This window comes from Triticum dicoccoides, chromosome 3A, assembly GCF_002162155.2.
Source record: "Triticum dicoccoides isolate Atlit2015 ecotype Zavitan chromosome 3A, WEW_v2.0, whole genome shotgun sequence".
NCBI lineage: Eukaryota > Viridiplantae > Streptophyta > Magnoliopsida > Poales > Poaceae > Triticum > Triticum dicoccoides.
In genome coordinates this window covers 9,885,244-9,897,331 of record NC_041384.1, presented here as the reverse complement: position 1 = coordinate 9,897,331, position 12,088 = coordinate 9,885,244, and the positions used below count along the sequence as shown (strand labels likewise).

At 47.3% G+C, this 12,088-nt stretch overlaps 1 protein-coding gene and 1 pseudogene across 1 annotated transcript; both read left to right on the top strand.

Moving 5' to 3' along the window:
• The first annotated feature begins 7,355 nt into the window (after positions 1-7,355).
• Positions 7,356-9,080, top strand: LOC119266625 (UDP-glycosyltransferase 72B1-like). The gene has a single exon (XM_037547855.1). It carries the CDS (start codon positions 7,410-7,412, stop codon positions 8,883-8,885), a length of 1,476 nt encoding a protein of 491 aa, XP_037403752.1. The 5' UTR covers positions 7,356-7,409; the 3' UTR covers positions 8,886-9,080.
• Positions 9,081-10,962: 1,882 nt separating this feature from the next.
• On the top strand, positions 10,963-11,706 carry LOC119271691 (annotated as a pseudogene).
• The last annotated feature ends 382 nt before the right edge of the window (positions 11,707-12,088 follow it).

Genomic DNA, 12,088 nt, shown 5'->3' with positions numbered 1-12,088 from the left:
GTTCATTCAGGTTCACAAGAAATCAACAAGATGGCCGAGATCGGGACCAAGCAATATACAGAGGTGGTGGGATCGGGGGGCGTGCATGCGCGATACCTTGGAGGTACTGCTGCTGCTGGTGCTGGGGCGGCTGGTCGCCCTTGGCGGCGGCCTTCTTCCTGGCCTTGGAGGGCTTGTCGGGGTCGTCGTCGTCTCCTCGTGCACGGGCGCACTAGCCATCATGGTTCCGGCGACCTTCGACAGAGAGGAGGGCGTCGGCGTCCTTGGAGTGGAAGCAGAGGAGGCCGAGGGAGCGGAGACGAGCACGAACTAGTTGCTGCCAGCTCCTCCAGCTCGCTGCCAGCGCAGGCGAGCCTCAGCCTCCAGCCCGTGTTGTCGTCCCTACTGCGGCGGACTCTCACCACCTCCGTCCCGAACCGGACTGGCCCGAGGAGCTCGAACCGCCGCACGAACTCCTTGGGGTACCATAGCACCGGGGAACTTGCTCGGGTCAGCGGAGGAGCGGACCGCGATGACGACCACTGCGTCTTGAAGATCCTGGCCACGATCTCCTCGTTCTATGGTGGCAAGTTGGATCTGGGAGTGGGGAGAGGATCTGAGCCGCACGTCGTGGAGCAAGTCATGGCCGCCGCTGAGCCAGATCTGGGCGCCGCATGAGCAGCTCGAGAAGGGGAGAGGGTGGAGGCGGCAGCAGTGCGCCGATGGGAGAGAGCCTGTGCCCGCCGGCGCTGAGCAGCGCCATGGATCCGAGGGGAGAGGGTGCGGCTTTGCTTTCTTGGAGGAGGAAGGGTGCCGGGTGGGCTGGTTGGTTTGGTTGGATGGGGGAAGGGGAAGTGCAAGAGGAGTAGGGCGTGGGGGATGCCATGGACGGTGGCGTGCTCCGCCGAAGGGAGGTGGCGGCCGCGATCTAGAAGGAGGAGGTAGCATGGTAGTCAGCGGCGGCTGCGTCGCCGCAGAAGCTGTAGAGGAGCACGGTGCACGGCGGTGGGACGCGAGAGCTTCGAGAGGTGGGAGGAAGAGGGGAGGGGGGCTCGATCTGAGGGAGGGAGACGACGGTGGGAGGGATCGATGGCGGCGGTGGGGAGTGCCGTCGATGGCGGCGGCGAGAAGATGGGGGGAGGAGGGGTGTGATGGGAGGAGGGGATCGATGGGATCTGGGTAGGGTTTGGGTAGGTGGATGCGGGTGGGGTTTTCTTTTTCATTTTCTTTTTTTCTGTACATAAATGGATGGATGTGGTATGGAGAGATGGATGGATGGATGGGCGCCATGTCATCGATCTGTGTGACAATGAATTCCACCAATGGGAATAGAGCACATATGATTGTGTTTTTTCTTTTGTTTTTCTTCTACTTTTTCACATGAAAAAAACAAATATTGATCTCATATTGTGCAGAAGAGTTCATCTTCAAATGCCAAACAATGTTTCCTAAGAAAGTTTTCATTTTCTTTAGATGAAAACTCAATTTTTCAATTTTTGAGTGCCCAAAATGGGTTTAATTGTGTAGGGCCTACCAAATAATTGTTGCCAAATTGGACCAAATCAATTTTCTAAAATACTAGGCCATATTTAATGCACAATTGATCAAATGGTTGGGTTTCAAAAGCTTTTATCCACCTCTGGTGGAAACGACAAATTACCGCTGATTCAGCAGGAAGCGGGTCAAATTTGAACTGTGGCTGCCTCATAGTTTCCTCTTTATTTTTTCCAAAAATTATTTCTAGGTACATAAGTATCTACTTAATCAGAGAAACATCAAAAGTTTTCCAAGATTCAACCACTAGCTAGGAACGGTCAAGCGCGCCGTTTTGACCGCATTTTGAAACAGGCATAAAAAAATTCAAAAGAATTCAAAAAATTGGAAAACCTTCACATTGTGTCATTATATGTGACCAAGTTTCCAGGAAAAATAATAAACTTGTAATATGGAAATTATTTCAAAAAGTGTTCTCAGAAATGAGCTGTCATGCGTGAAGATTCATGGCTTCCAAACCAAATGATCAATCTTATGGCCAAATTCATGGCATAGTTTGTTCAAATGATCTCTTATTGTGCACAAGGGTGCATCTTGGAATTCCAAACAATGTTGACTAAGGGAGTTTTCATTTTCTGTGCACGGAAAATTCATTTTCCATTTTTCGAGTGCCCGAAATGAGTTTTTTTTGTGAAGGGCCTACCATATATTTGTTGCAAAATTGGACCAAATCAATTTTCTAAAATACTAGGCCATATTTAATGCATAATTGACAAAATGGTTGGGTGTCAAAAGTTTTGATCCACCTTTGGTGAAAAAGACAAATTACCGTTGATTCAGTAGGAAGTGGGTCAAATTTGAACTGTGGCTGCCTCATAGTTTCCTCTTTATTTTTTCCAAAAATTATTTCTAGGTACATAAGTATCTATTTAATCAGAGAAATATCAAAAGTTTTCCAAGATTTAACCACAAGCTAGGAACTGTCAAGCCCGCCGTTTTGACCGCATTTTGAAACAGGCATAAAAAATTCAAAAAATTGGAAAACCTTCGCATTGTGTCATTATATGTGACCAAGTTTCCAGGAAAAATAATAAACTTGTAATATGGAAATTATTTTAAAAAAGTGTTCTTAGAAATGAGCTGTCATGCGTGAAGATTCATGGCTTTCAAGCCAAATGATCAATCTTATGGCCACATTCATGACATAGTTTGTTCAAATGATCTCATATTGTGCACAAGGGTGCATCTTGGAATTCCAAACAATGTTGCCAAAGGGAGTTTTCATTTTCTGTGCACGGAAAATTCATTTTCCATTTTTCGAGTGCCCGAAATGAGTTTTTTTTGTGAAGGGCCTACCATATATTTGTTGCAAATTGGACCAAATCAATTTTCTAAAATACTAGACCATATTTAATGCACAATTGACAAAATGTTTGGGTGTCAAAAGTTTTGATCCACCTCTGGTGAAAAAGACAAATTACCGTCGATTCAGTAGGAAGTGGGTCAAATTTGAACTGTGGCTGCCTCATAGTTTCCTCTTTATTTTTTCGAAAAATTATTTCTAGATACATAAGTATGTATTTAATCAGAGAAACATCAAAAGTTTTCCAAGATTCAACCACTAGCTAGGAACTGTCAAGCCCACCGTTTTGACCGCATTTTGGAACGGGCATAAAAAATTCAAAAAAAATCAAAAAAAATTGGAAAACCTTCGCATTGTGTCATTATATGTGACCAAGTTTCCAGGAAAAATAATAAACTTGTAATATGGAAATTATTTTTAAAAAGTGTTCTCAGAAATGAGCTGTCATGCGTGAAGATTCATGGCTTTCAAGCCAAATGATCAATCTTATGGCCACATTCATGGCATAGTGTGTTCAAATGATCTCATATTGTGCACAAGGGTGCATCTTGGAATTCCAAACAATGTTGCCTAAGGGAGTTTTCATTTTCTGTGCACGGAAAATTCATTTTCCATTTTTCGAGTGCCCGAAATGAGTTTTTTTTTGTGAAGGGCCTACCATATATTTGTTGCAAAATTGGACCAAATCAAATTTCTAAAATACTAGGCCATACTTAACGAACAATTTTTTTGAGGGTATATTTAATGCACAATTGACAAAATGGTTGGGCGTCAAAAGTTTTGATCCACCTCTGGTGAAAAAGACAAATTACCGTCGATTCAAGAGGAAGTGGGTCAAATTTGAACTGTGGCTGCCTCATAGTTTCCTCTTTATTTTTTCCAAAAAATATTTCTAGGTACATAAGTATCTATTTAATCAGAGAAACATCAAAAGTTTTCCAAAATTCAACCACTAGCTAGGAACTGTCAAGCCCGCCGTTTTGACCGCATTTTGAAACGGGCATAAAAAATTCGAAAAAATCAAAAAATTGGAAAACCTTCGCATTGTGTCATTATATGTGACCAATTTTTCAGGAAAAATAATAAACTTGTAATATGGAAATTATTTTTAAAAAGTGTTCTCAGAAATGAGGTGTCATGCGTGAAGATTCATGGCTTTCAAGCCAAATGATCAATCTTATGGCCATATTCATGGCATAGTTTTTACAAATGATCTCATATTGTGCACAAGGGTGCATCTTGGAATTCCAAACAATGTTGCCTAAGGGAGTTTTTATTTTCTTTGCACGAAAAATTCATTTTCCATTTTTCGAGTGCTCGAAATGAGTTTTTTTTGTGAAGGGCTTACCATATATTTGTTGCAAAATTGGACCAAATCAATTTTTTAAAATACTAGGCCATATTTAATGCACAATTGACAAAATGGTTGGGTGTCAAAAGTTTTGATCCACCTCTGGTGAAAAAGACAAATTCCCGCCGATTTAGTTGGAAGCGGGTTAAATTTGAACTGCAGCCGCCTCATAGTTTACTATTTATTTTTTCCAAAAATCATTTCTAGGTACATAAGTACCTATTTAATCATAAATACATGGTTTGGTGGCGATACATCGAGGTTTGGGCGGTGGCCGAGGCCCCCAACTCTAGAGCGCGTAAACTCGCATGCCCGCCGCGTGGTCACCGCGTAACCGTGGCGTTTCCATGTGTTCTGGGCAGCCTAGGCATGTCTAGTGGGTTGGGCACTCCCCAGGTAGGTTCTAGGAATAAAACCACAACATGAGATTCTCACGAGGAGACCGATCGATGCTCAAACATGAATTAGCAGTCAAGTGTTTGATTAGCGGTACGGGAAATGCACATGGCCAATGGGCGTGAGTTTTGGCTGAGGATGATCATCTACTAAGGAGAATGTCTTCACACATTTTTAGCTCAAAAGGAGGATCCTAGGTGGTACTTGATTTGCAAAGTACCACGCTGGACAAAAATATGAATGTTGAAGATGGGCTCAAAATAATGAATGGATTGAGCTGAAATTTGGTGGAGGATGGTTATTTGGGCACAGGAAAGCATTGTAGAAAATTGATACCATTTGAACATGCCAAAGTAGTACTTCCTTCACAATGCTCTTCTATAGACAAAAACTTGGGAGAACTAGTGAGAGAGATTGGATGAATGAAATGAGCTAAAAATTGGTGTAGGTAAGTTACATAGGTATGGTCATGCGCTGGTAAATTTTCAGATCATTTGGGTAAGCCTAGCTAGTACTTACTTCACAAAGCTTCTCTCGAGGTAGAAACTTTGGAAATTTCCTGAGAAAGATTTACTAGGAAAATTGAGCTGAATATTATCACGTGGAAATGATTTGGATATGGAAGAGTGCCCAAAAAGTTTGAGGGTAATAGGAGGGGTATATATAACACTTGCTTTGCAACGTGCCAATTTGGCCATAAAATATAAATTGAACCTGGGCTCACATAGCTGATTTGACTGAGCTGCAATTTGGAGGAGGGTGATAATTTGGGCATATGAAGGAACTGTATAAATTTCATGTCATTTCGAGATATAAAAAAGGTACTTCCTTCACAATGCTTCTAGGTGGACAAAAACTTTGGAAATTCGCCGAGGAAGATTTGCTAGGCAAATGGAGATGAATTTTGTCATGCGGTAATGATTTGGATAGGAAAGAGTGCCAAAAAATTCCGAGGGCAATCAAGAATATATAAATAGCACTTCCTTCATAAAGTGTTGTTGTGAACAGAATAGAAAAATGAATATTGTTGAATTAGTTTTGAACTAGGCAAGGAAGAATTTTTACATATTTGATGAAGATATGACCCAAAGAATTTATGAGATTTTTTTGGGAATTTTGGGAATGACAAAAATATAGGTTGCTTCACAACCTAGGGCAAAAACTACCACATGGACATGACACATAGGCAAAACTGATGAGGTGGCGCCTAGTCATAGCAACCCACCACAATTTACAAGGTTATGACCATCTATATTGGTCATGATCAGCTAGAAATAAGGTAGCAGACCAATGTTATCTGCTTTATGACCATTTCGTGTAAGGAAATTACGTCCTTTCTGATCAAAATGATCGTTATAGTTTAGGGTTTGGAGCCCCCCGAACAGTTTTTGACCAATTGGTCTGAAATTGTCATAGATCTAGGACCAATTCTTCCAGGGTCACTGACAGAAGGTAACTAGTTGACATATTTCTTGTAGTGCATGGTCGCGCCCATGGTCGTCTGCCTGGCCCCGCCGCGCTCGCGGGCGGGCGCCCCGCTCTCTGCCCGCGCGCTGGCCATGTCCACCTGAGCGACGCCGTCGTGGACCACGAGAAGGACTCCATCGAGCTCCTCCTCGCGCGCCGTTGCATCGAGCGAAACGGCTCGTTCCTCGGCATTTGCAGTGGCTCGCAGGTGCTCAACGTCGCCTGCGGCGGCTCGCTCTACCAGGACGTCGGGCACGGGCACGCTAGCACGCGGCGGCGGCGGCGCATGCACGCAAGCCAGCCAGCGTGGGGCCTCGCAAGGACTGGATTGCTTTTTAAAAAAAACCAAGGACCCGATTGTTTTTTAGCCCGCTTATGTGTGGGCCAACTCCGTCAGAAGCGCGCTTAAAAGAGCTAAATTGGGCTCTTTTCAGATTTGGTAGTTTTTTATCACGGTTTAAAAAAATGGTAGTTTTTCGCATAAAATCGTAAAATGATAGTTTTTCGTCACGGTTTTATTAATTATGGTAGTTTTTGATTAAATACTCAATTGATTTGGTACACCTCAAAATCAGTACCTATTGCCCACACCTCAAAATCACACCAACCACCGATCAAACCTCAAAGTCTTACTAGGGGCTGGCGTGTGCCCATCAAACCTCACAATCTTACTACTACCCCAGGGGCGGGGCTGGCGTGCCATCATCTTCAGACAAGAAACAAACAGGATACATATATCTAACCGAAGTGAAAGAGCTTTCATATGAATTCCCTAGTTCCCTCCTAGGACCCAAGACACGAATTTTGCCACCTGCTGCTGCCGCTGCATGGTTCCAAAAGGAAGAAGAGCACACGGATTTGCAGGGATTTTAGGATGATTGTTGTTGGATTGCCTTTCGTCTTCCTCATTCTTGTAACAGTTTGAGTAATTCATATCTGTAGATGTTTTTTAAAGATGTCACATCTAAGCTCCTACAAATATATAATACAGCAACAAGAAATAAAGAAAAACTAGGACAAAAAATAAACCACAAACAAAGTGGATATGAGCTTAGATGTGACATAACTATATCACGTCTAGGTGTGTACTAGACATACCCTTCTTGTAAACCTACGTGCTACTGGAGTGTTCTGCAGGTACGTGATCATGACGCCCCGATGACCTCACCGTGATACCTCCATTATTGCCGCCGATTCTCTCCACTCATGGCCCATCCCCACCACCAACGGGGAACAGATGCCACGACACCGACCTCCTCCGCTCTATCTATATCCCACGCCCACGCCCACGCCCACATTCCCAGATCAACACACGACTCCAACCAAACCGGCACCGACGACACACGCAGAGCAACAGAGATGGAGGAGGCCAACGGCGGCGTGCTCTGCCGCGGCGGCACGGCCGAGGCGGGGGCGGGGGCGGAGGCTGGCCGCGCGCCGCACGTGGCGATGCTGGTGACGCCGGGGATGGGCCACCTGATCCCGCTGGCGGAGCTGGCCAAGCGCCTCGCGGCGCGGCACGGCGCCACGGCCACGCTCATCACCTTCGCCTCCACCGCCTCCGCCACGCAGCGGGCCTTCCTCGCCTCCCTCCCGCCGGCCATCGCCTCCCTGTCTCTCCCTCCCGTCGACCTCTCCGACCTGCCGCCCGACGCCGCCATCGAGACGCTCATGTCCGAGGAGTGCGCCCGCGTGGTGCCCGCGCTCACGGGGGTCCTCTCAGGGCTGAAGGAGACGACAAGGCTGGTCGCGTTCGTCGCCGACCTCTTCGGGGCCGACTCCTTCGACGCCGCGGCGGCCGCCGGCGTGGTGAGGAGGTACCTGTTTTTCCCGACGAATCTTCACGTCCTCACGCTCATCCTCCACCTTCCGGAGCTCGACGTCTCCATGCCCGGCGAGTTCCGGGACCTCGCCGAGCCCGTCAGGCTGCCCGGCTGCGTGCCCATACCGGGGCCGGACATCCTCTCGCCGCTCCAGGACAAGTCCAACCCCTGCTACCGCTGGATGGTGCACCACGCCAGGCGCTACCGCGACGCCGAGGCCATCCTCGTCAACTCCTTCGACGCCGTCGAGCCTGACGTCGCCCGGGTCCTCCGTGCCCCACAGCCCGGCCGCCCTCCGGTGTACAACATCGGCCCGCTCATAAAGACCGACGCCGTCGAGACTGACAACGAGCCGCGTGCACCGTGCCTTGAGTGGCTGGACCGGCAGCCGCCCAGGTCGGTCATCTTCGTCTCCTTCGGCTCCGGCGGCTCGCTTCCGGCGGAGCAGATGCGGGAGCTCGCGCTGGGGCTGGAGCAGAGCGGACAACGCTTCCTGTGGGTGGTGCGGAGCCCGAGCGACGAGGGCGCGGTGAACGCCAACTACTACGACGCGGAGAGCAAGAAGGACCCCCTACCCTACCTCCCAGAGGGGTTCGTCGAGAGGACCAAGGAGGTGGGCCTCCTCGTGCCGTCATGGGCCCCGCAGATAAAGGTGCTGGCCCACGAGGCCACGGGAGGCTTCCTGGTGCACTGCGGGTGGAACTCGGTGCTGGAGAGCCTGGTGCACGGCGTGCCGATGGTCGCCTGGCCCCTCTTCGCGGAGCAGGGGCAGAACGCCGTGATGCTGAGCGAGGGGGTCGGCGCCGCGATACGGGTGCCGGACACGAAGAGGAGGGAGGAGATCGCCGCGGCGGTGAGGGAGGTGATGGCGGGGCAGGGCAAGGGCGCCGAGGTGCGGGCCAAGGTGGCGGAGCTGCAGAAGGCGGCGGCGGAGGGCCTCCGCAAGGGGGGCGCCGCCACGACGGCGCTGGATGAGGTGGTGCATAAATGGATCGGCGGCGGGGACAAGTAGGTGTCGGCAGTCGGCCCACCCAGCTTCAATATGGTTGTGCGGCTTGATGGTTTCTTTCCATGTTTCAATCACCATCATTGCATTTGTCCTATAATTATTATTATTTTTTGCGGGGTATTTGTCCTATAATTATTGGTAGGCAAAACGGGTCCCACGCATGTTTCACTATTATAGAGACGTCGTGAGTGCTTTTTCTATGGCCCGTTCTACATTGACATTGTTGAGTACGAACATGTGGCAGAATGTGAAGACGATGAAAAAAAGAAACGAGACGCATAAATGATACCTTTTCTAAATTTTGGCGATGCTCGCTTTAGGCATTTAACCGCACTACGCATGCTATACTTTTTTAGGAAACTGTCAATCTATTCACCTGCAGTTACGGTAGTATAGCGAACAACAGAAATAATGAAAATTACATCCAGATTCATAGACCACCTAGCGATGAAACTAGTTAGAATAAAAAACGAATGATGTTCTCCATAATTCACGAGATCCTTCTGTCCAACGCTAGACGACACTTCTTGCAAAAAAAGAGGCTAGATGATCTTTTTCAGAAATTGGATGTTTTTTTTTGTTTTAAGGAAATGAGTAGAAGGAAGGTATAGTACTGATTTTGTTCACATTATTTCAAATTACTCTATATGCATTGGTTTTTGTTTTGTGCGGCATTGATTGATATAGTTTAAAAATTCTACGGTAACCAAACAGGGATGATGACGTGGGCAGGAAATAATCGAGGAAGAGGTGAGGTGAATCTACCAATTCTTCTTTAATATTAGAAGATTATTAGATGGACAAAAATTCTACATGCTACCATGCGTAGAAATAGGAATGTTTGTTACTATTCATGCATTTACAAGACTTTGCGGCATATTAACGTTCTAGTTCTACATTTTTTATGTCATTCGACTTGATTTTGTAGAAAATAACCATTGGATGGCTAGAATATTTTTGTTCTGTTGTATTGATTCGACCATTATATAGTACGTACATGAATGTTGGAGTCCCAGGCTCTGCCCTCCACCACGTCCGCTACCTCCACGTCGTCCACCACGACCTCCCTCCGCCTCCCCCGACCTTCTACTTCTTGACTGGCGCCGCCTTTGCCTTGTCTCGGAGTTGATCTTTCGGGCGAGCGTGATCGCCAGATCCCCCACCGCCGTTGTCTCCAGCATCTTCTTCTGCGGGTCCATGGGTCCGCGGCGCCAAAAAAGGACGGGAATTGGGTGGAAAGGGACGGGATGAAAGAGGAGATAGGAAATTTTTGCCGTGGAAACAGTGTGGCCAACTACAAAAGCACGGGCTCTATCTCAATGTTGGGTGGGGCCGAGGATGTCGGAGTCCTACTTGCTCCCTCGGGCGGCACGCCGGAGCGACGTTATGCGGCGCCATGAATGCGTCCGCACTGAGGACCGGATGAGGTACCTGTTGAACTAACGGTCTCCGCGTGTGACCTTGCGGTCAATCTTACGTGGCACCCGCATTCGGACATCTCCATATGCGCTCAGATATGGGCCGGATATGAGGAGTGCCGGTTAGTTGCACGATGCAATCTTGTACACTCCACCCTCTAAGATAATTTGTGTAAACATCGTAGAATTACCAAACCAATCAGAGTGGCGCAGCGGAAGCGTGGTGGGCCCATAACCCACAAGTCCCTGGATCGAAACCTGGTTCTGATAATTATTGTTTAGAGTTTTGATTTTTTATTTCGGCCCATTGTTCAAGTGTTCTCTCAACTGCTGCTCGGCATGCTGTCTTTGAGTTGCCATTGGAATTCGTACGACGCGACGTTTTGGTAGACATCTTACATTTAAGAAACAATTGTACATAGTTGTCACAACAGCAACAAAAAAGACCTAAAGAGTACAGCAGAAGCCATGCTGATGTTTCGTATACCCATTGCACGTGGGAAGCAAATGAAGTTGCAAAATGATCTTGCGAGGAACTCGTTTAGTGATAGATCTTCTAGTTTTTGGGACTCTACATTCTCCGATTTTTTTTCAAAAAAAATGATGTTCAAGTTTTGATGTTTTAAAAAAAAACCTACGGAGCAAAACATAAACACGATGCGATGCTGATCGCATACATGTATAGTGGACATCGAATCATAAACAGGAAGATCAGAGTGACACAGCGGAAGCCTGGTGGGCCCATGACCCACGGGTCTTAGGATCGAAACCTGGCTAACCGTTTCTTCTTTCTTGAGTAGTTCGGGCGCCCAAGATTAACCTACTCATCAAGTATTTCTGTATTTAGGATCACTATTATATACTCATCAAGGTAGTCGTGGCACAAACCATAAGGCACCGTCAAGCTCTCTCGTGTCTCACCCTCCTCCTCTTCATCCTCGTCTCATCCAGCGCTTCCACTCTAGATGACACATGCAAGTCCGTCGCCGCAAGAAACAAGTACATCTCCTACAACTACTGCATCTTGTTCTTCCAAGCCAACAACACCAACCCCACTGCGGACAAGCGCGGCCTCGTCGTCATCGCCATAAAGATCACCCAAGTAGAGGCCGCGAACACCCGCAAGCGCATCGATGCCCTAATGGCCTCGGGGACGGACAATAAGGTCAACGGGTGCCTCTTCGAGTGTCACGTGCACTACACGATCACACTGAACTGTCTTGAAGCCGCGGTGAAGGGCATCGAGTCAGGTAATTTGCAGGACACGGAGGTGACCCTCAGAGGAGTGATATCGCGCATCGACACCTGCGAGGAAGGGTTCCGCAAGCTAGGCACTTCTGGCCGCCGAGGATGCCACGTTCACTGCAGGCTGCTCCATCGCTCTCACTATAACGAGCATGTTGTAACTCGCTAGCCGTTGAGGATGCGTGAATCTGGCCAACTGTTCTAGCTATACTAGTCCATGATCATCTGGATCGACCAATAAACTCTTCAAACCTGCAATTTCATATCAGTGAACTTTGCAAGTACGTTTGGATGTAATTTTCTTTTCTTATAAAATTAAATTATTATTTTTGTGGGGCTTATAGAATCGATTTTTCTGGTGAATAAAAGTACTCCCTCTGTCCCTATTTAATCAGCGCACAATTTGGGTACGATCATGGTGATCGAGGAAATGAACGTCCCATGTAATGTTCGGGCTTATTTAGGAGACACGGAGCAGTATAGTGAAGACTATTCTGAATGATCAATACATATGGAAGGATCATCCATTTTCTTGCACCATCG